At 36.4% G+C, this 26,852-nt stretch overlaps 1 protein-coding gene across 2 annotated transcripts in view; it reads right to left on the bottom strand.

Moving 5' to 3' along the window:
• Nucleotides 1-26,852, bottom strand: part of PRKD1 (protein kinase D1) — a 333,946-nt gene that overhangs the window by 27,371 nt on the left and 279,723 nt on the right. For both annotated transcript variants that reach the window (XM_044231954.1, XM_044231955.1), the window contains 6 exons: nt 25,732-25,855; nt 23,206-23,283; nt 21,669-21,948; nt 20,545-20,597; nt 18,413-18,485; nt 15,949-16,055 (listed from right to left, as the gene is read on the bottom strand). In XM_044231954.1, the coding sequence (XP_044087889.1) occupies nt 15,949-16,055; nt 18,413-18,485; nt 20,545-20,597; nt 21,669-21,948; nt 23,206-23,283; nt 25,732-25,855 (715 nt within the window). The remainder of the gene's footprint in view (nt 1-15,948; nt 16,056-18,412; nt 18,486-20,544; nt 20,598-21,668; nt 21,949-23,205; nt 23,284-25,731; nt 25,856-26,852) is intronic.

Genomic DNA, 26,852 nt, shown 5'->3' with positions numbered 1-26,852 from the left:
TATAACAAGTTGACATTTTTAAAGATTATCATGTGTAGCTGAGACAAGGCCATCATAGATGCTCACTCATAAGCTATATTTTTTGCATTGAACCAAATGACCAAACTTGTTTTTGTATTTGGCAGTAACAAAAGAAAAGAGAATAGAAAGAATCATGCCTTATTTATCCACATTCTCCATACTATACTGATGAATACTTCTCCACTCTAGAGAAGATAATATTTGGAGATAGGAAATTAAAAAAAAAAATTCAAGGCATTATATTCTATTACAATTCATATTACCTTTTTAATTCCTTAAGGGTAACTCTAAGATAAGCTTCAACCCAAGTAGTCCATGTCACTTGTTCACAATTTTACTCTTCTATATAAAATATGAAATAGCTTCTCAATTTTTCCTACTAATGTCCAAAGTAACTGAATTAACTTAAAAGTGGCTTGATGACCAAAACACTATGGCAGACTGGTGTTCAGAAAGAATTGTGCTAACTTCTCAGGCCTACCTCAGGAATTCAGATAATAAATTTCATGGCAGAATAATCTACTACTGGACTCTCTGGCCATCTGTTTGTTGCATTTAAGTAACTTAATTTTCAGGAAATGAAACATTTGGTCAAGTACAGGAAAGAATAGTGTCCATTCACACTTAACAGATTGATGACATATCCATGGGGTGAATATAAATTATTCTGAAGTGTGGAGGAAATACCATTTGGAGATCGAGACAAAAATTTTCCTGATTCAACCTGCCTAGAACATTCTTATGTAATCAATGGAAATTCATCACTAAAAGCAAAAGTTTTTATAAAAGTTACGATATTTTATCTTAAAAAAAAGGAAGGATTTAATTAACTAACATTTTTAGAGTATGCATACATTCTATTCTATATTTTTTGGATTCATGTTAAGCAATATTTCATTAGTACTTATATTCTTTAATTCTAATAGTGTTGCTTTATTTTAATATTCAACTCTGAAGTTGAGTATTCATTCCAAATATTTAGCTGTGATAAGTTAAAGGTGTCATGTTTTCCCCTTCTTTATCCTGCCTTCAGGATTATTATATTCAAACATATGAGAGGGAGGAAAGGGGAGAATTAGAATCAACTTATCTTTTTAACAGGTTATTTAGGAGTAATACAGCCTTAATATGGGGACTTCTGCCTACTTTCCTATCAAACATCTGAATGATTTAGTTCATAATGAGACAGAGAGATATAATCGGTGTAATCAGTGATGAGTCCAAGGTCTAAATTCTAAATGGCATGCCAAACAGAAGGAAGCATGTGCTATTACACAGTGGTATTGGTGGGGACGTGAGGTGCCGTTCTCAGAAGTAAAGCACTGTGGCAATGGCTTTGTTAATCCTCATTACTGCCTGTTTGCCAGGGTTGAGAGAAGAGCACACTTTCTTATCCATTTTCCAATCACATTCTTTTTCAATCCATACTTCATTTAAGGCCCCTTGAAATCACCATCTTTTGATGTCTTATAAAGGGGAAATAGCATATAATTCCCAGAGAGATGCTATAAATGTGAATGTAGAAAGCGGATGTTTATAAGAAGACTCAGTAAACCTAGTAACAAAATGGTAAGGGAGGCTCAGCTCTCTCCCCTAAATTCCAGAATCTTTTATCCAAGTGTCTTTTAGGTTTGTTCATGTAAATGAATGATGCCAACAATGGGATCAGTGTCTTTCCATCCAAACTTACTCTTCTGGTGTTTCCTCTCTTGGTAAATGGCCTGCCATCTAGGTCAGAAACCTGAGTCACGGGGTGCCTGGTGGGTGCCGGGGTGGCTCAGTGGGTTAAAGCCTCTGCCTTCAGCTCAGGTCATTATCCCGGAATCCTGGGATGGAGCCCCACATCAGGCTCTCTGCTCAGCTGAGAGCTTGCTTCCCTTCCTCTCTCTCTGCCTGCTTGTCTACCTACTTGTGATCTCCGTCTGTCAAATAAATAAATAAAAATTTTAAAATAAAATAAAATGCTGTAGGTTAAAAGAAAGAAAGAAAGAAAGAAAGAAAGAAAGAAACCTGAGTCACCCTAAACATTCCCTTCCCTCTCACTTCTAACAACCACCTGGTCTCTGAAAGTTTCAGAGTTCATCCCCTAATGACTAATATCAGAGATGCCACCACTGGTGTGAGTTGAAAAATGATTTTCTGAAGTCTCAAGGGAATGACAAAGACATTCACTCCTTCAAAATATACAAATTTTGGTCACTGCTCAGGTAAAGACTTCAGCATCTTTGGTAGGAAGAAACCCATAATTTTCCTGCTACTTGGGTGACTTGTATTTATTTTATATCTAATTCTCAATAAGGAGATATTCATAGTTTCAGCTAATTCTCAAAGGCTACTAGGCAAGAGTAATCAGCAAGAGAGAAGCAAAGGAGCAGCAGCTGAAGGCCACCATCATGATGTTCCTTTTATATTATCCATTTCCCTCCATGCCAACCTCCACTCCCTCTGGATACATGAGTTATGAAAACCAAATTTCTTAGGATTTCATTACTGTCCTGAGGATGAGAAATAATGCAATTAAAATGGACTTTTCAGATAATAAGGATCACTGCACTTCCACCTTCTTGTGTAGTGAAGACTTTTGGACTCCCTTCTCTTTCTCCATTTTTGCTTTAGCTGGGAGCAGGCATGACTACAAGGAAAGTCTCAAGGTGTGGAACATAATTTTAGGAGTACAGTCCTTGGAGACAGACTGCCAGAGTGTATTGGAGCTCTGCATTTCCCAGCTTTTGACTTCCATTTCTTTGTATGTAAAATGGCATAAGAATAATGTGCCTAAATCGGAAATGTGACTAGGACTTAATTATTTAATGTGTATAAAATACTTGAAATGATGCCTGGTACATAGTAAAAGTTAACTGATATTATTATTAGGCAGATTTTCGGTGATTTTAAAAAGATCTGGATCACATTTTTCTCTCTAGTTTGATACCTGTGAGTTTACAGTAAGTGGCAGCAAAGAAGATTTCCTTTTGCTTTTCATCTAACAGAGGCTAAGGGTAAGTGTGAACTGCCACAAACTTGCACCTTCTAGTATATCCACCGCCATTCTTCCCCTCACTGTGATCTTAGACCTCAGTGATGGCAGAGATGCATCTGCTCTGAGGTCAACGAACTGAGGGCTGTGTCACACTAGGTGAAGGCCCTCCTGGCCTCAGGTGAGAATGAGATCACCTGGTTGTTGTGTGTAAATGTGTACCCATTTCATGCTCAGCTGGCAGAAGGTCTACAGTTTAAATGAGCTCCTACTGTAAGTAGGTATCTTTTAGCATTTTTTGCAAACTTCATCTGCAAACTTTTGCAAAGGTACATTCATAATAACCTAGAACAAAATAAAACTAACATGTCAGAGGAATAAATGCACACAATATTACTTCAGCCACGACACCGGATAGAACAATCCATCCTCCTGTATACAGATGTCACTGGCTGACATTTAGATCAATGGGGCCACAATCAACGTAACCCACTGGATTCTCAGAACTCAGAGACCTTCATACAAGTTTTGGTAAGAGTTGTCTGTCTGCTCATACCATCCATCACAACTGGAACGTAATTTGCTTTTGTTGTAGCAGTAGTTAGCACAGATTAATGCCAGTTTCATATAGTAAAATTTTGTGAGAAAAACAGTAAGTTGAAGCCTGTTCATTAACTGCTAAAAACAAGAGATACGCCTGTATCATGCCTGGTTCTCAAAACAGTCAACTTGCAGGTGGCTAGCTTGTAACGAACAGTTGACAACAGCGTCTTAAAGAGCTGTAAGTCTTAGGGATTCTATTAACACTGGCCCAAGAAATAAAAAGAAAAGAAAAAGAAAAAGGACCAATTCAATATTTGCACAGCAAGAAAATCAGCTGAGGTCTGATGCACGATTTTGTATTCATGTATACCCATAAGCCTATCCACACATCTCTGAGTCATTCTTCTCTTTATCAAATCTGGAAAAGCTTCAGTCTAGCTTTGGATTCCAGGGTTGCTGCAAACACATGATAAATATAATGAGTCTTCTCCTTTCCCTATAATCGAAGCAGCTAAGGGCGGGGGACGGGGACTGGGAGGGAGTATATATAAAACAATTCTTAAAAAAAAACAACAACCCTTCTGTCATCTTCTCTTATACTGTTTCAAGCTTTTTTTGACTTCTTATCAGGTAGAAATAGTACAAAGATACGTGATATTTTCCATCCATCACCAAGAATCCTTCAAATTAGAGGTACATGGAAGATTTAAAAAAAAAAAAAAAACCAACCAAATCTAGATGTTCTAAGTTTGTCTTCTGGACTGATACACTGAGGTTTCACTGAAATTAATGTTTATATATGGGTGAATTTGATACTGTGATTTTGGGGGGAGAAACAGTGATTTCTATCAGGAAAACTTGGGACAGGCCATCAGTAGACAGAATCTTGTCCATATTCTGGAGCCCACCCCTTGACCCCTAACTAAGTCCAGAATTTCAAGTTGACTAGGTAAAAAAGTGTTGATATTTGAGAGCCAACAACAAAGAATTCAAAGACAGAAAATCAACGACTGATCAATACCTTCAAAAAAAATCAGTGTTAGTAACATTTCACCCATAAAATATGACCCCCCCCCTTCTTCCATGCTATTACTCAGTTTGTGCTTTGGGGAAAGGCAAGATTTAAAGTATGGTTGTTAAAATAGAAAAATTGGAATTTGTAAATCTAGATGTGCTTATTATATATAAAAGCTGAAAAACAGCTCAAATATCTGGATTTTTTTCCCCAATCTGCTATCAAATGCATAGCAATGGAGACACATCTGGAATACTTTTTTTATTTCCTGTTAATCTATCTGGCTAGAGACATGAATGCATAAATCCCATCTAGTCTTGGTGTTAGATTTAAAGTGTAATTTTTAACAAATCATATCTCTGTAGCCCAGCTTCTATATTTAGATGCCAGCACTCCAGAAAGTATAACATTCTATTATGCCATTAAATGATCTGTGCAGATACATAATCCTTCTGATGTCTTATATATCAGATAATGGGAAGTGGAGCGAGTATATAGGGTCTACTGGACAGGAATAGAAGATAGACCTTATGTGCAAAAAGGTCAGTTGGTGATATTTCACATTTGTGTAAGCATTCTAAGGCAAAACGTGTTTAATTGGCATATTCTCAAAATTAAATAGGTTCTTAATTATGGGGCTTTTATAAGTGAAAAGACTGTATTCACCTTCAAGACATGGATATCATAGACAGCATTTTCTAAACTGTCTAATGAGGGAAACTTGACTCCCATCCCCCTTCATGAAGAAACTCAAAAGACTAGTGTTCTTCCAAAAATATGATGGGAAACACTGATTTAAAAAACACTTTATATATTATTTAATTTAGTTAGTTCTCCAAAGCATTCTTGCAAACCAAGTACAGCAAGTCAGATAAACTCCAACTCATAATTAAGGAAAGCAAAGTTAAAAATGATTCCACCCCCACCCCCCAAAAGGGAATAGTTTTGACTTGGAACCTGGCTTTCTGACACTTAAGTTTTCACTACGACTAACTTCTTACTGAACAGAATATCTATTTGGAAAAATTTCTAAGTTCCTTTTCCTTTTCTTATAATAGATGTTTGTTTCTTTTTTGCCTCTATTTTAGATACGTAAAAACCTAATCATTGGGCTTCATTTTTTGGAACATGCAGAAGATAACAAGATTACCTTAGAGCTGCAAAACATGTCTTATTTGAAGAAACAATTTCATGAAAATTCTTCATGAAATAAAATATGAGGAAATATTTGAAGAAATATAATAAACAAACATATTAAATGAATTGACAGAAGTATAAACTAACGTTTCCCTACACACTTAAAGAAAAAATCAAATTTTGCAAATTGTTCTCTAGAGAAAGAAAAATTGGCTCCTTCATGATTTTTCTGAAAAAAAAAAATCACCAGTTTGCAAAATTTTCATTTTCCCACTCACACTTAGCAATACTATTCTCTGCTTGTCTATCATGATCATTTCTTCTCCACCTCCTGATCATCTTTCTAGACTAAGAGAACAAAGCTGTTTACTTATAAGATATATATTTCTGGGGCACCTGGGTGGCTCAGTTGGTTAAGTGGCTGCCTTCGGCTCAGGTCATGGTGCCAGAATCCTGGGATGGAGCTCCACATCAGGCTCCCTGCTTAGCGGAGGACCTGCTTCTCTCTCTCCCTCTGCCTGCTATTCTGCTTACTTGTGCTCTCTCTCTATCCCTCTGTCAAATAAATAAATAAAATCTTAAAAAGATATATATATATATATATATATATTTCATCTTGCTCAATGAAGACAAATTGCCATGTTTTTAGACAAATGATAAGGAATTGTTTATTATCTTATTGGCATGCTCTGCAATTCTGTATTTCCTGAGCTTCTTCAAGGTGACATAATTTTTTCAATAAATATTTACTAAGGCCCTTCAGGGGCCAGGCATATGTTAAGGTATGTTTCAGCCTGAGTCTAGGCTTTGAGTCAACCATGTTCTTTGTTATGATGAAACAATGTGTTTCAAGGTTCTCTACTTAGGGAATTCACCAGCAAGTTATTGGAACTGGTTTCTAGAAGCTAGACTTTACAACCTAGTGTGGCAATACTAATACTACTTTAGTAAGTATGTAACCTTTCCTATCTGCCAGGCACTGATAAGAGTTTCACAAAATTATCACATCTGAGTCTCACAACATCTCTACAAGGTTTTCCAGAGAAGGAAACTGAGGCTTAGACAGTGCAAGTAACTTATCCAAGCTCCGAAGAACTCTTAAATTAAAAGTTTGAGCTTTGAAACCAGGCATCTGATTCCAGAACTCATGTTCTTTAAATGCTGTATTACACATCGCTTTAATTTTTTCTGTGGACTCAAATCCATTTAGGACTGGGGTCCTAACAGGGATGCTTCAGGTGCTGTGCCACGTAAGCCTCCTCACTGTGATCTCACAACCCATCTGGGCATATTGTCTGGTTTTCTGAATGCTGCCTCTGGTCAGTCTTCTCAGTGTTCCCTCTGCCTGTTATGACATCCATCTTGACAAGCTGCCTTGATGACTCCTTATTTTCCTGACTGGCAGGACTTCCCATACAGCTCATTCTATTTCTAAACCCATGTACCACCACCACATTGTAGTTCTATGTTACCAAATCCCCTCTCGATTTTGAGGTTCCTCTGTCTTTAAAGGTATTGCCCTGACATATTATCTGACTTCTTTTGCACCCAAAGCCCAATTCCCCCCCGCCCCCCAGGATCCAGCTTTTGAGACAGCCTGTAACATCTGGAACAATTAACATCTATTCTACAAACTCTCGCCCCTCATCAAATACCACAATTTTCTAATTAGAGCCTAAAATTTAATGATTCATGCAAAAAGTTTTATAACAAAGGCCCTAAAAGTTTAGTATAGTATGTGATTTAAGACAATTTTGTCAAACGTTAACCTATTACTTTTAATGTTTTTACAACTATGCTAGGCATTGTGGAAACTGAAAACGAGGTGTTGCTGAGACCTTCATATTTTTTATAATCTAATTATGAAATAAGAAGTATTTGATAAGTATTACTGCTTTATATGAAGACTAGAAACCATACGTAAACAGGAGATATGGAAGAGCGCATAAGACAGAAAGGATTGATACCTCTCAAAGATCAATCAAATGTGGATAAACAAAGGAAACCAAGATGGGCATCCAGGCTTGGAATTAAAAGCTGACCAATGGCCAGAGATTAAGAGTATGAAAAGAACAGTAACTTGAAGAGAAATGAAGGACTCAGTTGAACAGGAGTGATAAGGTCCAGCATGATTAATGCACAATGCTAAAAGTGGATTTGATGAAATAAAACTAAGCTAGGGAGGGACAGGATGGAAACCCACTAAAAACTCATCTGACTAAGATCTTCAGGATGGACCAGGGGAAAAGGCAGGGTTAGCAAGATGATGAGAGAGTGGGGTCAGGGGAGTGGGGAACCAAACTATCAGAATATCACCCATTGCAGTAATCAAGTCATGAATTTAAAAGCCTGGTCAAGGGATGCCTGGCTGGGTCAGTTGGTTAAGTGTCTGCCTTCAGCTCAGGTCATGATCCCAGGGTCCTGGGATTGAGTCCCACACTGGGTTCCTTTTTCAGTGAGGAGCCTGCTTCTCCCTCTGCCTGCCACTCCTCCTGCTCTCTCTCTCTCTCTCTGATAAATAAATAAATAATATCTTAAAAAAAAAAGAAAAAAAAGTATGGTCTAGACTAGTGCCAACAGAAATGTTAAGGATGAAGCCAAGACAACAACATAGCAAGAAAGAAGAGGAACAGGGGTACTTTGTCACTACCAGCTGAAAATAGCAAATAGTCTCCAACAAGGTTTTTTTTGGCCTTTAGACATTTTTCTCTATAATATGCCATCTCCAGATGCTAATTTGATCATAACATTTTTTCAAAACATTTCAATAATTTACAATCACCCAAGCATAATACAATCCAATCAACTTGGCACAGTATCTAAGGTTCTCCATGAACTCACATGAAAGCCATTTCCTGGTTTTACTGCACACTATGTCCCACCACAAGCAGTCTCCTAACCAAGTAGGCATACTCTTGGGGAACAGAAAGATTTCTAAGAGATATGTGAGCAGAGCATAGTTTTAGGAAAATCTGTTTTGTTTATATAGTTTTAACAAAATCTGTTTTGTTTATATCTGTACCTTACTGCCTGGAACATGGTGGGCACTCAATAATATATGAGGAATAAATGAACGAATCAGACCAGTCTACAAATAACTGCTAATACAGAGCTGAAAATATCTGTGTAGTCCTCAAATTCTCCATCCCCATGTTTCCTTTCATAATAATTTTTCTTACTTTCTACGGATGCTTCTTACTCACTCCAAATATTACTAGAGTGCCTTGCCATGGGGAGAAAAAGTAGAGAGAAAATTTGAAATACTGTGCCAGTCTGAAATGAATGATTCTAACATGGAAATCATTTCATCTGTAACTTAGTTTCTAATTCACGCTTTCATCAAAATTAGAGATTTAATAGATTTATTAGCAGAGAGAGGGCTGAAATGGGTTTCTGAAGATAAATGACTGTTTTTGTTTGTTTGGGTTTTAACTTGGCTCCTAATGTTTTAAAAAAAAGAAAGAAAAAGGTTGCTGAATTCTAATTCAAACAAGTAATATTCACATGCCAATTTATGAACTAATTAAAAAAAATCAATCTCAATAGTGTATTTTCAGTGTATTTTTTATGTTTAATAAGTATAGATAAAATTTTATGGATAAAGTTTTTACTAATAATTGTAATGATAACTGAACTCAAAAGAATGTTTTAAACACTTATTAAAGTGTTATAATCAAGAAATTAAAAATATATACTTATTTTTACTGTATATAATTAGGAAAGGGGACCAATAAAAGGCTTTCAAGTATAAAAACACATTACATCAGAACACAATTTTGTGGGACAAGTGTAATATATTCAATGAAAACAAGGAATATTGTGAATCATATTGTTAAAGAAGAGCCCATTCATATATTTTCTTAAATGGCTGGTTAAGTATATCAAATGTCTACAACAATTAGATTCAAATGCACACTTGGAAAGGAGTGATATAATGGCTTTATTTTAAAATATCAGTATTTTTAATATAGTACAAAATTAAAACTCTTTAAGTGAGAAAATAGTTCTAGTTGTCATCTTAAAAATATACAACCCAGGTACAAGGTACAAAGTTTTTCAGAATTCTTTTTGAAGAAAAAATGCAGAAAATGTTTGAAAGCTACTCTTCTAAAATGATCTAAATTTTTCTACTCATTTTTCATAGAATATTTATTTTACTAAGGTAGCCCCTCAGCCTAATAATTCTTTCCAACATTTCTTTGGTTATCAAAACCCATAAATCTTTCAAGACTTCACCAATGCCATATTTCTCTTGGAACTGATTCCAGCATCCTGGCCTCAGTCATAAACCATGATTCCTTTCACTATTCTTCCATAACTATCCTGACTTGTGGTTACTTGTACCTGACTGCCCAGATAGATGATAAACGTCTTGAAAGACGTCTTGAAAGGTTTCATTCATTTTTACATGGCCCAGAGGCTCAGTACATCGCCTTGTATGAATGAAGCAAGAAAGTACTTATTACTTAAAGCAGGTATTGTTGATTGACTTTATATTTTTATTAATTGAGGAGGAGGGTTCTTGCCTTAGCAAGTGGAAGAATGAAAGCCAAACAAAGTTAGGTAGAGAGTATCTTGCAGGGAAAGACAGGAGGATTAAGTATTTGGTTTTAGGTTGGCTGGTATGGGGTGAGAATTGCCCAGCAAAGTGAAGATGTCCTAACGTCAAAACTATGAGACTCAAGCGCCACCAAGATAAATTAAGGAATGACCTGGGAAGGGATGAGGGAAGATGCATTTAAAGTGGAAGACCTCACTCTGGGAATGAGTCCTACATTAACACAGGCCAGTTTGCTAAAAGAAAGGAGAAGTTCAGGAAGAAGGCTGGAGGAACTAGCAGGGAAAGAGAAAAGGGATCTTGTAAATGCGGGAGGAACAAGTGACCAATGCCTCATGAGGACTGAGATTAGTCAAGTTGGATAAAAACTGAAAAAAGCCAAAGGGTGCTAGATGGGCAGAAGGAGGAAACAAGGGGATGGCAAAAGGACCTTGCATTTTCTTTAAGAAAGGTGTGGAAACCAAAGACAAGGGAGTGTTTGAACAAGAATGGAAAGAAGAGGAGAGCACACATCTAAAGTGTATGGAAGGGAGAATTGGATGCACCTGTGCAAGGCAGCCTGGACAAATTGAGACCATATTTGATTGTTGCTACTGTTTTGCTTTTGAGTGAAGAGGGAATTGAATGGGAAGAGGAGTGCCTCACAACAGAAAAACCAGAATAATAGAGGTAATTTTGGAGGTAAGTGTAAGGGGATACATTTAGTTTATGGCTTATAAAATTCTCCTGTATTTTTTTCTATATTGTGTATTCTATATTCAGTTCTTTTTAAAATCCAAAATGCAGGTGGGAGGTTGGGGTACCAGGTGGTGGGTATTATAGAGGGCACGGCTTGCATGGAGCACTGGGTGTGGTGAAAAAATAATGAATACTGTTTTTCTGAAAATAAATAAATTGAGAAAAAAAAAAAGGATGGCCAAAATTAACAAGACAGGAAACATTGTTGGAGAGGATGTGGAGAAACGGGAACCCTCTTACACTGTTGGTGGGAATGCAGGTTGGTGCAGCCTCTTTGGAGAGCAGTGTGGAGATTCCTCAAGAAATTAAAAATAGAACTTCCCTATGACCCTGCAATTGCACTCCTGGGTATTTACCCCAAAGATATAGATGTCGTGAAAAGAAGGGCCATCTGTACCCCAATGTTTATAGCAGCAATGGCCATGGTCGCCAAACTATGGAAAGAACCAAGATGCCCTTCAACGGATGAATGGATAAGGAAGATGTGGTCCAAATATACTATGGAGTATTATGCCTCCATCAGAAAGAATACCCAACTTTTGTAGCAGCATGGACGGGACTGGAAGAGATTATGCTGAGTGAAATAAGTCAAGCAGAGAGTCAATTATCATATGGTTTCACTTATTTGTGGAGCATAACAAATAGCATAGAGGACATGGGGAGTTAGGAGAAGGGAGTTGGGGGAAATTGGAAGGGGAGGTGAATTATGGGAGACTATGGACTCTAAAAAACAATCTGAGGGGTTTGAAGTGGCAGGGGATTGGGAGGTTGGGGTACCAGGTGGTGGGTATTTAGAGGGCACGGATTGCATGGAGCACTGGGTGTGGTGAAAAAATAATGAATACTGTTATGCTGAAAAGAAATAAATTTAATTAAAATAATAAAAAAAAATAAAATCCAAAATGCATTCACACATTGTGAACAGAACTGCTCATGTTGTACTTCTGACCAAACAAGTCTGTGTTAGGAAAGTACATTAGATCTACCAGTACTATTTAAAGTTTAAATTTCTACGTTTTGTAAGATATAGTTGCCATCTCCTTGTAAAACGTCAGTTTTCTGTGATATCCCTAATCATAAAACAACAATCTTCTTATTCTTACTTTGCTGACATGAATAGAAAAAAAAAATCAAATTTGCTACCTTTTTTTAAATCAAGACACAACTTTTAAAATAATAATACAAGTAGGATTCCTTGAGGATTTTATGAAATATTTAACATCTACATTAATTAACATTCTACTGAAACATAATAATAATGAGGTATTTACATCTAATGAAAACAGGCTTTTCTAAATGCTATAAGTAAGCAATGACTATGCCATAAGATTCACACTTGCCTTAATTTTTCAACTACTCAAAAATATCTGCAGAGCTTACTTTTGTAATGACTGAATCAGATTTTGGAAAGCCCTCACCTGGGTTATAAAGCAAAGAGAAAAGGGAAAAAGAAAGAATTCTACTGTTTCATATATTCCTTATTTACATAATTCTGAAGCCTTCCATAAGCAAAGGTACTTTTCTACAAATAACAGAAACAAATCAGAATTTAACCAGAGGACTAGGAGAGCTTCATGAGCAAGGACTTCTGCCATTAGTCACTTCAGTTCATATGGCCGCTTCTGGAGAACCAGGAGGAAGGGGACAGGGCAGAACTCGTGAAACTCCAGGCACAGCCATAAACTAGGACTCCAGCTTTTGTAAGTAAGGGACCACAAGGCAGAGGATACCAAATGTTTCTAGGAATCACTTTTATATCCAGAGGGACAGAATTCTGTTCTCAAGAGTAGTAAAAAACAAAACAAAACAAAAAAAAACCTTGCTCACCATCCAGTTGACTTCAATCATGGTACTTTTGCTGAACATGTAAGTTAGTGAGTCAGAATTCTAACCTCCACTCTCTATCCCTGTTACCACTTTGTGTTTTCAGGTCCTAAAAGATGAATTCTTACTTTTGATAAGAAATAGAAAATGAGGCAATGGAGGGCTTTCAAAGAACTAACCCCGTTAACCATAGTTAATCCTTCTTAACTAACCAATGAACCAATTAACCATTAGTAGCAAATGCAGACTACACTTCTGCTACCTGGTTGGATACTAGTAGGCCATTTTATGTGACAGGATGGTGTTTCTGTACAATTTTAATTCAACAAATATTTGCTAAACATCTGATGTATGCCAGGAACAATTTCTGCTATTTGGGATATATCAGTAAACAAAAGAATGATATCTACCCCCACCCCCGAAGTGTATATTCTTGTGAAGGGGCGGGGGCTGGGGGTGGGGAAACACACAACAAATACAATAAATGAAATTCTGTAATAGGGAACAAGGTGATAAGTGCTATAGAAGAAAAAAAACAAAGATCAGAGTAGGAGGGATGAGGGGTAGGAATGGGAGGGGGTTTGAGTGAACTGTAGCTTTCAATAAGGTAAGAAGGGTACTTATACAGTATATTTGAGCAAAGACTCAAAGGAAGTGAGCTTGAACTTCACTGTCTCTGGATATTGAATTATAATCTTTTCTGAGAGGCTGATAAATCAGACAATGGTTAAAGGGTTAAAACATTTTCTTTCATTAGTTTCAGTTGGGAGATAGGATGAGTCCCCTAATTTTGAGGAACAAATTTTGAAATAATTGGCAACTTTATGACAAAGTATGAACCTCTAAATCCCGTATATGCATATAATGAAGCCAAACCTTAGTAATTGGAATCACTTAGCTATACCTTCAGTCAGATGTTTGCAACTTATTTTTCTGTTGAATTTTCAATCACGTGTTACGTTGCAAACATCTGACTGAAGGTATAGCCATGTGATTCAAAGTAAGACTCATGGCAACGGGCAGCTCTTTCTGTCCATGCTTTCATAAAACCACCTTAAAAAAAAAAAAAAAGACCCATGAGAACAAGGATCTTTGTGTCTTGTCCCCACTGTATTCACTAGACCCAGGACAGTGCGTAGCTGATGACAGGTACTCAATGAATATGAGTTTGATGAAGAAAGTGAATGGTTAGGGACAGAGGGGATGAGTGATAAGCGAAGACTTTTTTTTTTTTTTTTTTTAAAGATTTTATTTATTTATTTGAGAGAGAGAGAGAGAGACAGTGAGAGAGAGCACGAGCAAGGAGAAGGTCAGAGAGCGAAGCAGACTCCCCATGGAGCTGGGAGCCCGATGCGGGACTCGATCCTGGGACTCCAGGATCACGCCCTGAGCCGAAGGCAGTCGTCCAACCAACTGAGCCACCCAGGCGTCCCATAAGCGAAGACTTTTGAGATTCCAGGCCATAATATGAGAACTGGTCAAACTCTTTACATGCTCAAGGGGCAGAATTTGACTTTTAAACCAAACAAACTTTTTTTTAATGAAATTTTAATGAAAATTTTCCCAAATGTATGTTTCTTGTATCTGAGTTGCTGATTGCACCTATTCTTTTAGAAGAGGAGCTGGGAGGCAGTTTAGGCTCAGGCATATCTTATTTTTCTACCTCACTATAGAGTCCTCAGCTGATACCAACTGACAGGCTTGGGAGAACCAATTACAGGGCTTAGATACAGAGAATTAGACCTCCAACATCTATCCAATCACTCTATGCCACTGCAAAAACAGGTAGAATGACAGAGCATGTTAATCAGGAAGCTTCTCTCTCTCACGTCTGGTTAGCAAGAATAAATGCCTCTGTACATATGCCAGTCTGGAGGTTGGTATGTTGCAAAGGATCTGCCTTCAGGACACCACTTGGGAGTGGAGACTGGGAGAGCAGGGGCCAGGTTTGGCAAGATGTCATTTACTAAGTTTTCAGATGTCATTTACAGCTCAATGTTGCCAAGTTAAGAATTTTCTAAAAAATCTTTTTTGGTAACCGATTAGCAAGCACTACACTATGAATGTATGTAAGTGGCACCTTCAGAGCCTAGTTATCATCTTTCCCAGGAAAACAGAGAACACTGTGGTAGCTCTCTGTGTTACACAGTTGTCCAAAAGCACAAAAACACCATCTTTAGAAATTCTGAGTCCCAGAAAATTCTGTGTTATTTTTCTATGTATAACAGGCATTATTTTTGGTTGTCTGTACACATGAGCTCCTTTGGGGCAGAAATTGCATCTTTCTCCATTTTTTATTGTATGAAACTCAATAAATGGCAGTTCAATGAAACAATAAGTGAAGAAATGCAATCTGTTTTGCTTTGTTGGCCATGTTCAAATGTAAATTACTCAATAAAGCTATGAATTAAAAATTATGACCAGCTTGCACAACAAGTAGAGAATTACGGTGGTTATATAAAATATGGGCACTTATCAATGGTCTAATTGTCTAGACTGAATAGCTAGGTCGACTACATTGAGCAAACAGTTGCTCAATTTCCTTTCAGTCTGTGGAAAAAGTTTTAATGGTTACAAAAATTATATATACCGCATAATAACCTTGACTAACATATTCTGGCTTGAGAAGGGGATTACTGTTAATGAAAGGAGTTAAGTAACATGCTCAGTATTAAGGGAAAGGCTTACAGTGAGAGACAAAAAGGACATTAATAATACCAAGACGATCTGATTCTCAGGCATACACTACTCATTTACCTGATATGCTGACAGTTACATACTGAATTCATGTAATTATCACAGCATAAAGGAGGGATGTTTATGAAGGCAAGGTCATTTATAATGTAAAACAAAATGGTCTCAGCATGTCCCCCATGAGCAAATGCTGAAACATTACCAATTTAATGAGCATTAATAATATATTAAAACCCAGAATTAAGTACATAGAAAAGAACAACTCCTGCCCAGACTTTGGAGAGATACTACCCAGGCAATAGTTTGATGCTCAAGCTGCCTTTCCAGTTATGTTAAAGTGTACCCAAAAAATCTACACCACAGATATCTGGAGAACTTTTCTTTGTTCTGTGCAAGTTGAGGGAGTGTTTTAGAGACTCCAAACGAAAAACAAAGAAGTACCTGTAAAATTGCAACCTCATTACGAAGCTGGCTTTCTTGTTTGGTTGGAAATCTTAATTTGTCAATGATTTTAATAGCTACATCTCTTCCTGTTTTACGATGCTTTCCTTTAAAATAGAAAAGGAAAGATATAAGCATAATGTTATTAAATATCACCTATATTAAAGAACACCAGAATTTACAAGGACAATTTTGGGAAATACAAAAATGTTTCATTGAATACATTAGGATTTCTAACAAGCAATAACTTATATCCATCAAGATTTCATTTCTTAGCTCCATTATTCTAAATCAAATATGTACTATAAAATTAGCCACAGTTTAGAACATAAAAGTGGGACATTAAAAGCTATACATATCAACAGCCTGATATTTTCTCACAAAAATATATGTTTTAGAAACAGGATATCAAGCTACTTAATACACACAATCTTATACCTCCAGCAAAATGCTCTCCTTAAGAAATTATAATTTTAAAGTCCTGATAAACTAATGCATGTCGCAAAGGAAAGAATAAAAAGTCTTGGCTCTCACTTACTAGCTTGGTGACCCTGAGTTTTAGGTTCCTCATCTTCAGTGGAGGGGTTGTTGTGAGCTTTAGGTGAGTTAAGATACTTGAGTGCACTCAGTGCCCAGATAATAATAGAAACTCAAAAAACCTTCATCATCATCACTGTCATCACAAAGACAGGTGTTTTAGATAAATTACACCCCACTGAAGCCTCACAACAAACCTTCAGGGAATCTATAAGGCACCCTCAAGCTCTTGACTCCTATACTACTACACTGTATTAGTATAAAATATAGCAGTGTTGGGGCGCCTTGGTGGTTCAGTTGGTTAAGAGACTGCCTTTGGCTCAGGTCATGATCCTGGAATCCTGAGATTGAGTCCCGCATTGGGATTGAGTCCCACATCAGTGTCACTGCTCTCTCTCTGTTTCTCTCTCTCAAACAAATAAAATCTTTAGAATATAGTAGTGTTAAATAAGTATGGAAATGACCTAATTACTCAAGTTTTTTTCATATACAAACTAACCTGAAATTCCATTATATCAACCATTTCTTTGGGTATTACCATTTCTTTGGGTATTACAAATTATCTGGTACCTGCTGGTCCCTCTGACCTGATTTCTCACCCATACATGATGTGCAGTTATGTATATTCACTACGTTCTTTTTTTTTAAGATTTTATTTGTCAGAGAGAGCATGAGAGCACAAGCAGGGGGAGCAGCAGCAGGCAGAGGGAGCAGCAGGCTCCCCGCTGAGCAGCAAGCCTGACGTGGGGTTTGATCCCAGGACCCTGGGATCATGACCTGAGCCAAGGGTAGACACTTAACCGACTGAGCCACTCAGGTGTCCCTATTTACTATGTTCTGTATATCGCATGACTTTTTTTTTTTTTTTGCAAGCAGTGATTACACTGTACAGCACTGTTACACTGATGTGCATTAACAAAAACCACAGTGTCTGCCGATTCATTGGTGGGTTTTCCATAAAAAATATCATTTCAGCATTTTATAAGAATCAGAATTATTTTTTATTTTTTTATTTCTTTAATGTGAACTCCACACCCAGTGTGGGTCTCAGAGTCTCAGAGTCACCACCCCAAGATCAAGAGTTGCAAGTTCAAATGACTGGACCAGTCAAGTACAGCGCAAATCACTTTTTAGAACAGAATATAACTTAATCAGTTTTTAACTAAAAAAACACATATTATAATAACAGATAATATTGAGTGAGACACTGTGATTATTTCAGAAACCTCCCACCTCACAAAAAAGATAATTTTTTTAACTGGTTATACCCAGGAACTGAAAATTGTGGGGTCAGTTTATAGTAGAGATAAAGCATAAATATTAAATGTTTCTTAAAGACTTGAAAAATATAACTGAACTGGCTAGACTCTGTAATAGCAGAGGATTAATAATAATTTTACCAGATAGCCTGACAATAAGGAAAAGGGTAAAAATCTAGTATTTCATTTCAAAAATTTAAAAAATGACAAGCGTAATGAAATACATTCTCATGGATATTAGAATTAAAAGATTATTCCTCTAGTTATGTGAATCTATTTCTGTAGAGTTCTGATTAAATATGCTAAAAGAAAATGGAACTAATTTCTTTATGAATTATGACTTCCTTGCTTCTCAATATTTTGTCTAAATATGCCAATATTTAATCAGTATTATGTGTAGACTTTGTCAATAGTTAAGCAAAAGAAGTTTTTTAGTAGTAGAAAAACTTCTCTTACAAGACAGAAATACCGAGTTTTTCAGATAGTGACTATCTCAAGAGAAATTTCTGAAAAGGTAGAACATGGAAAGATATACATACAAAAATATATATACACAGGTCTTGTCTTTTTTTTTCTTGGAGATATTACTGTTAAATACAAGTAGCTTAATACTTAAATACAAGTAGCTAAAATTCCAAGTTAATAAAAATACTAGTGAACTAACCTACCTCCATAAACAATCCCAAATTGTCCAGAACCCAGTACTTCATCAGGAAAAATCTGATATACTGTGCTGATATCCTACAGGTTCAAGTCCAATGAAAAATAAAGATGAAGTGGAAAAAAACATTAGCCCTGATAAATTACATAATTCTATTATATATATTACTAATATTACTAGATATTTTAAGGTAAATGATAAGATTGTAAATGCTAGATGAAATGTACAGCTTCACTACAGAAATCAAAGCACATTCTTCAATTAATCAAATAGTGTAATGTTTTTGCAAACTATTTGGTTCTTAAGCAGCAGAGGTTTTGTAATGTTCAGTCAAATATTTTAGTGGAGAGAAAAAGACTTGAAACTATACTAGGCTACTTACTCTAAGTATTCAAAAAAGGATTTGCTAGTGGGGATGGTTATTTAGAAATTTCAGGTGAAATAATCATAGGTCCCTGTCACATGTCTGTGTGAGTCCTGATTCCAATCACTTCACTCTTTATGGCTAGGATGGTAGGATGCTTCTTTATCAACCATTCATCCCCAGGTGGATTAAATGCAAGGGGCTGAATCACTGTGAGTTGGAGACACCACAAAGGAATGGCAATCCATTGTGACACTCTTGTCCGTGAGGTAGCTATTTTTACTATTTTTTACTACTTTTGGAGGCCAAAGGATCCAAATGTCTAGTCTTTTCTCTTTGAAATAATAATTGCTAAAGAAAGCATTAGGTTTTAACATCTCACAGCCTCTGATTTGATGATTACACTCATGAAAACACAAATAATACTTTTCACTTTATATATTCCTATTTTATCATACTGAATTTTCTGCCCATCCCCCACTCTTAGTCTTTGTCCTTTCAGAAAGTCCTTTAACATCAAATCCTACCCTCTTCATCTCCTACCCACTTTTATCTTTTCCTTTGTTCCTCTTCCTATAAAATAACTCCCAACTGTCTCTATTTTGTTACCCATTCAGAATAACCAGGGGGTGAATTCAAGGTTGTCTAGAGACAAGAAAACAAATTAATACTGTTCAGTATTTTGAGTACCAGCTGTTCCATATGAAAAATCATAGGGCTCAATGGCCCACTCCAAATTTTGAGTGGATTAACAGTGCCTCAACAGGATGGAATGACCTAACAGGTATCTAGAATTTACCAAGAGGCTTACAGATTAACCTTCATTTCCCAAAGTCTTCTCTGGCTGAGCAAGAGCAACAGGAATCCAAGTGTTTACAAATATATTTCAAGATTAACAGCATAAGACCACAACTAACCTTCACCACGAGGTTTTCCTAATTCTCTTCAATTTGGCTTTGGTTTTCAGTTTACTTTATGCCATTAGCAAAGGATGCAAAGCTATAACTAGTGATGAATAGTTTCATGGATTTTAGTCATCAAAAAGTAAACTCACATCAGGGAAAGTAAGTCTATAAACGTTTTGCTTTTGGTCATAGGTATAGCAGGGAAAATAGAGCAAAAGGTCTGAGTCAAAGGACAGGATAGGAAAGGCTCTATTGTATTTTGGCTCCCTGCCATGACAAAATATAATACATTATCTCATGTCTATAATTTTCCAAAAATTGAGTTGAAAGGATGGAGTTATGGGGCACAGCCGACTAGGGTGTTGGAATATGGACCCATAAAATCTGATGATTTATGCAGTTTTTGGAGGTCTTGATATGCACGAGTGACTCTTAAAGAATTTGCAACTCCTTGTCATAAGACAGTACTCCTAGGTAGCAATCGAAGAACGAGAATAAGGGTATATTTAAGCTACTTGTGCAGCTCAAAGAATTAATTTTGTTTGGTATTGTGTTATATCAACCATTAAAATTCTAATACTGAGGTGGGCAAATGTGGGAAAAATCAGTCACTGCATTATAATTGTTTATCCGAGATGAATACTAGGTATTTAGCTCTCCACAACATGATATAGAAAATCACTTAAAAAATCTACATAATGTAATGTTTCTAAAATCTTATGAAGAAAAATTTCCTAATAGACCCTACTTTACTTTCTAGAAAATACTGAAAATTAAAATGTTAGATAAATAAACATGTACTTTAGGATACTCTTATTTTCCAATAAAGAATCACATTACCAAGTTTTATATAAGTAGGTACATACTCACCACATTTTCTTGAATCTGGCAATTTGATACCGAAATACTCACAGAAATATCTCCTGGAAATATATGTTAAAAAATACACAAAAGAAGTAAGAGAAGTAACAGCAAAGCGACCAGATAGATGTTTACTAATCAAGTTGCAGGGCTATTTTTAAATCACAGCAATTAAATGTTTATAGGAAAATGTTCATTGGAACCTTTCTTTCCTTTTATAATTACAGATTTACCCTGTGCTTGTCTTTGAAAAATAATATTTTGTCAGCTTAGAGTCTGGAGTCCTGAAGCTTTGGGTTAAATGCTGACTACTGCTTCACAACTCTGGTAAAGCTGAGACAACTTACTCTCTCTAGGGCCTGATTTCCTCACCTGTAACACAGGCAAAATCATTAATGTCCACCTGCCAGGGTTGTTTTAGGTATTAAAATAAAGACCTCACATAAAATGTTTAGCACCCAAATAAACATATATAACTTATTAATCCATATATTGGTTTATACATCAATTAAAAAGTTGTAATCATTCACCAAATAACTTACTGAGATATGAAAAACAGGTTTTTCCCCCTCATAGGCTTCATTATTAAGAGCCATTATGAAATATAAAAATTAAACATTTTTACATAGATATTACTTTAAAATACGTTTTTAAAATTCATCTCAACACTTGATTATGGTTGCATTTTGGTAAAATCTGTCTCATTCTACTAATTTACTAACAGAGATTTCTTCCTAGGATACAATTAACAAGTATTTTCAAGTACTCTGCACAGAGTACCATGTTAGGGGGTTTTGAGGGAACATGTTAACTCAGATTTACAAAGAACAAGACTGGCATTCCAGATCAAACACAAGCCAAGTAGATTATTTGTTCTCTTATGACCAATAGCTCTGGGTTTCTGCTGTCGCCTAATATATAGGGTTTACATGAATTTGTTCAATGTTCAAACATGAATTTGTTAAACTGTTCATATAAAATAAAGAAAACAATAACCTAGGATAATTTAATGAAATACTTTAGTAGGTGGGGCAGCTTCTACCTAAGAAACCCTATGTTCCCCAATAAACTAAGTCAGCCCCAAAGAGGCTCTCTTCAACTGTCCTCCAGACATGAAAGTAGAGCAGACTCACTGTGCGAGTTGGTTCCCGAACCTACAGTCGAGCCCTTGGGAATGACGGGCATGAGGGCATGCTGGATCGCCATCTCCCACATCCTGGCCACATCCGCACCAACGCCACTGGTGAGGACGCTGCTATTTGGTGGTGGACTGGAAGGATTGACCACGTTTTCTCCCACATAATACACTACATTGGCCGTAGTGATCTCAAAACAATGAGGATTGGCCCCATTAGGAATTAAATCTGAAGGTTTTGCCGGTTCCAGCGATAAAATTTCTGATAAAGGAATTTCCTGTGGATGAAAGAGTGTACTAACTGCAGTTTATCAAAAGCCTATAAACGTTCAAATAAAATTCATGCTAGGCACATGTGACAAATGACATTACAAATAGCCATCGTTCTTATAAAACAGTTTTATTAAACATAGAATACTGTTAAGCAAATTTCAAAAATACCTTTACTAGGGGAAACTTTATCATCTCCTCTTGCCAGAAAAATTCAAGGGCCTTTTTTACTATTCATGTGGCAAGAAAAAGTACAAATAGTAATGATGACTTTGAACCTGCATCAAGGTCTAAGAATACAAATGATTAATTTTTATAACTTTGAGATAGAATCACAACACTTTTGAAACGCATTTGGATATGCATGGCTGCTGCTAAGCTTTAACTATCCTTTTGGGCCCTGAAAATGAATCATATACTTTCATTCAATAGATGCTAATATAATAATATAGCCAAATGAATGATTTTAGTGAGGTAGACCACAGAGATTGGTTTTAAAAGTAGTTGCTTTTAAGACAATTTTGTTAATAAAAAAAATTAATCACCACATTGTCTACCCAGAGGTATGGAGTGACTAAGAAATAATAACTTTTAAAGTAAAGTTTTTCATTTAAAATTTAATGAGGTTTCCTTTTTCTGTTAGAGCTATGTAGACACTGTGAGTCACGTCAGCTATGGCTGAGGTTGCATTAATTGTGAGGGAGTGAGTATATACTGTTTTCACTATGAACTTCTTTTGGAACCATGTTTTACTGGGTGATACATTATGTGACATCTGTATTATTTCACATAGAGAGACAAAATGGAAACTGCAGCCAAATTTTTCTCTAAAGGAAAGTCTTCCTTATGCATATTGGCAATGCATGGAGATATCATACAATGTTTCTTAACCCCCTGTGGAATGTGCTGCAAGACTACAGATGAACAAAAAAACTGGATGTAGTCGATTTCAAGAATTGTAGCTAACCTGCTGGACCTTGAATATTCTAGTTAAGATACACATATCTAACAAACTCTATTAAACCCTCTTCTCCACCACCATTACGTGGAGCCAGAAGCACTCCTCAGGGAAATTTGAAATTCACAGATGACTAACTTGGGGTCACAAATGGATTCCCCCCAAGTACAAAACTACCTGAAAAAAAATGTGCAACAAGCACAAAACAGTCATATCTAGTAGACGTATTTTCTATTCCTAACATCCTACATTCCCAAAAAGACAAGAGGAAGTAGGAGACGTCAGTTAAGGCACGAATCATCCTTACCTTGTAGTACCTACTTCCAGTGTCATTCTGAAAGAGGGTAATACATTTGCTATCCAATCTCCAATAGTGCCGTTTCCGCTGAAACAGAAGGGAGATTTAGGATCTTTTAAAATTTATCCATTCATCTGTTGATGGACATCTAGGTTCTTTCCATAGTTTGGCTATTGTGGACATTATTTTTTTTAAATACCCAGGATTAAAAAAAACACCCAAGAATGATAAAACCAAAACATTTTCCCAATGGAGACATGAGATCTGATGGTGGGAAGCTCACAGGCTCAACCAGGAAGACTCACACTGAATTTTAGACTCTAGAAGATGACTATTTAGCAACTGTGTGGTTAAGTTTCTGCTTCCACTTCTACATCAGAGTAGGAGTAATAGAGGAAGTAATATATTTGCACTCAGTGTCGTGCCTGGCACTTAATGCATGCATAGTAAATATTTCTGGTTTCTTTCTTTTTTTTTTTTAAAGAATTTATTTATTTATTTGACAGAAATCACAAGGAGGCAGAGAGAGGGAGAAGAAGGCTCCCTGCTGAGCAGAAAGCCTGATGCGGGGCTCGATCCCAGGACCCTGAGATCATGACCTGAGCTGAAGGCAGAGGCTTAAACCTCTGAGCCATCCAGGCTCCCCTCAGTATTTCTGGTTCCTTAAAGACGTATTTATTTTAGAGAGAGCAAGCATGCATAGGTAGGGGCAGAGAGAAATTGATGGAGAATGAAAAGCCCAAGGAGCTTGATCTCCTGACCCTGAGATCACCTAAGCCAAAACTCAGAATAGGATGCTTAACCTACTACTCCACTCAGGTACCTTTCTATTTTAAAATATTTCTATTTCTATATATTCTAATATTCCTATTTAAAATATTTCTATTTTAGGGGCACCTGGGTGGCTCAGTGGGTTAAAGTCTCTGCCTTCAGCTCAGGTCATGATCCCAGGGTCCTGGGATTGAGCCCTGCACCGGGTTCTCTGCTCAGCAGGGAGCCTGCTTCCCTTCCTCTCTCTCACTCTCTCTCTCTCTCTCTCTCTGTCTGCCTCTCTGCCTATTTGGGATCTCTGTCAAATAAATAAAAATAAAATCTTTAAAAAAATAAATAAAATATTTCTATTTTAAAATTTATTTGACTGTGTGAAGAACTAAAGGTGAACTTGTAGTTTTTAATATAATAAAGTTAGATATAAAAGATGTAAAATTTATGTATACTCATTATTTCAGAACATAGGGAATAACATGTTTATCTAGTCAAGTATTCTGGCCTTCATGAGAAATGGAAGAATTCTGAATTTTACAGAAGAACTAAAAAATATTTTGTTGATATCAAGTCTGACTCCATGACATCAACATAACACACTTGATCTTAGCCAAAAGGCCGAGAAGCGATGACATCAACATAACAAAGTCAGGGAAAGGCATCAAGCTCTACGTTCTCTTAAGTCCACTACAGATCTAAACTTCCATGATCTGATGATGAGGTTCTTTCAGTCTAGGTATATGCTCCATAATTTTAGGGTGTGTGTGTATGTATGTGTGTGTGTGTCTGTGTCTGTGTCTATGTGTGTGTGTGTGTGTTTATGTATATTCATCTTTTTAGAATAGGAAGCCCTAGCAGTATTCTTGGTCTCAACCACAACTAATCTTAGACCGGTCAAATATATTAGATATGTTTTAAATACCTTTATGTATGCCATGTCTAGGAAGAACTAGAAGATGATATTCAATTGGATCCTATAGTAAGTCATATAAATCTCTCTTCAGCAGAGAACACTGTTATTATAGATAGAGTAATTATTAGGTTATGGGCGTCTATCTATCTAAAGAAATGTTGGGGATCCTATAGATAGGAGGTGAGGAGGAAAACAATACCAGTAACTGAGAATGATGCTTAGCACCAAATGTCAGTAAATTCAACAAAAATGATGATTTTTTTTCTCTCTTACACACATGCACAATCTTATTCATCACCTATTAGAAAAATCTGGAGTAGTGAACACCCCAGACTACATTTTAAAAATTAAAATATATGTCTTTTATCAAATAAAATACAGGACTACTGTATTCCCAAATAGGTCAGTTTTTAAGTGAACACTTAGGGATTTAAAAGCATATTAACAGTTATCATTGTTTTTTCTCTCCCTAAAATGTAGTAGTTGCTTTTTTTTTTTTTTTTTTTTTTTTTAAATTCTGAATCACGAAGGAGCATTCTGAAAGCACATGCTGTCATTTCCATGACTGCTATAAAATGACAGGCAGACATTCAAGTTGTTTGGAGATCATCTCAAGTAACAGAGGTAAATGACTTTGTTTCTCTGAGATTGCTGTCTACAATTTCTTCTAACTCAGTTGCTTACTCAACTACATCTGACACCTAGAGACTGTTAATGTGTTCTACCTGATCCTCCGCCATGCCCAAACACAGCTTTGCTCCTGGTAACTCAAGTCTCCCGTGGTCTTGACAAGGCATTAGCAATTCTTCTAATGAAAGCTAGGGAGCCATGAGTCAGCTGTGGGCTGTAGATCTTACCAGGGTGTCCTTGCTGGTGTAGTGGACCATCCACCCTTCTTTCAATACTGTGCTGCTTTTCCTCTTCGTGTGTTTGACAGACTGCACGACTCTCATGAGTGGGATATTGTTGCTTGTTGATGGACTTGAAAAGTCAAAATATTTTGGGAGAGAAATGTTTTTAGATACAGATCCTTTCCTGCATAAAACCTTATTTCAGCTATTTCAGAGTGAAAGTCAAAAAAATATTCAGATCCCATTTTTGGTGAGATGGATTGTCAGAATACCATGGTTCAGAATCTGGATTACTTTAAGTGACAGGCACTTCACATGTACTCTTTAAAAATCCCAAGGGAGGATAATAACCACCTTAGTTTTTAGGTTGAACCACATGGTGTTCAGTTTGCAGGGAAACACAGATAGATTACCGTCTTAGTGTACTGAGGCGACGGTATTTGGAATACACATAAAAAGTTTATTTGCTTATTATCACAGACTACAGGCAAAATATTAATCATGTGCATAATATCACAGAACATGAATTTGAGTCTGGATAGTTTCATAAAAAGTAGAATCTGCTATTTAAACTCTCTTAAATAACTATTATTCATAGAATTATGCTGATCCTTTATCTCTTTGCCTTTCCCTTCTGTCTCTTCCTATTTTCTTCCTCAACCACTGTGCATATATGCAAGCACCTTCTCCAATATTCCCCCTCTTGGAAACTACAGAAACGTATGCCTTCAAGAGACAGTTCTGTCATAAGACTAATATTTTTCAGTATATTTCTTATGCCATTAAATGGAAAAACTCCAACTACTTTATTGCTCTGCCCATGTACAATTTCAGTTTGCCAATAAATATGGCATTTGTAAAATGGACACCAAAGCCTGAATACATTTTATAACATAAATCAGAGGCTGGAAACTTTTTTTGCAAAGGGCCAGGTGTAAACATTTTTAAGTTCTGCAGAAGACTTAACTCTGCCCCTGAGGTGCACAAGCAGCCACAGACAATATGAATGGTCATGCCTATGTTTCAATAAAACTTTATTATGAAGCAGTCAGGAGCCTCATTGGCCATAGTGTACTGATCCCTGATACAAAAATGGCGTTCATCTAGTAAATAAGAAGGATAGATGA

The sequence above is a fragment of the Neovison vison genome, chromosome 13 (assembly GCF_020171115.1).
Source record: "Neovison vison isolate M4711 chromosome 13, ASM_NN_V1, whole genome shotgun sequence".
In the NCBI taxonomy this organism is placed as follows: Eukaryota; Metazoa; Chordata; class Mammalia; order Carnivora; family Mustelidae; genus Neogale; species Neogale vison.
The sequence above is the reverse complement of the archived record's forward strand: the minus strand, read 5'-3'. Positions and strand labels throughout refer to the sequence as shown.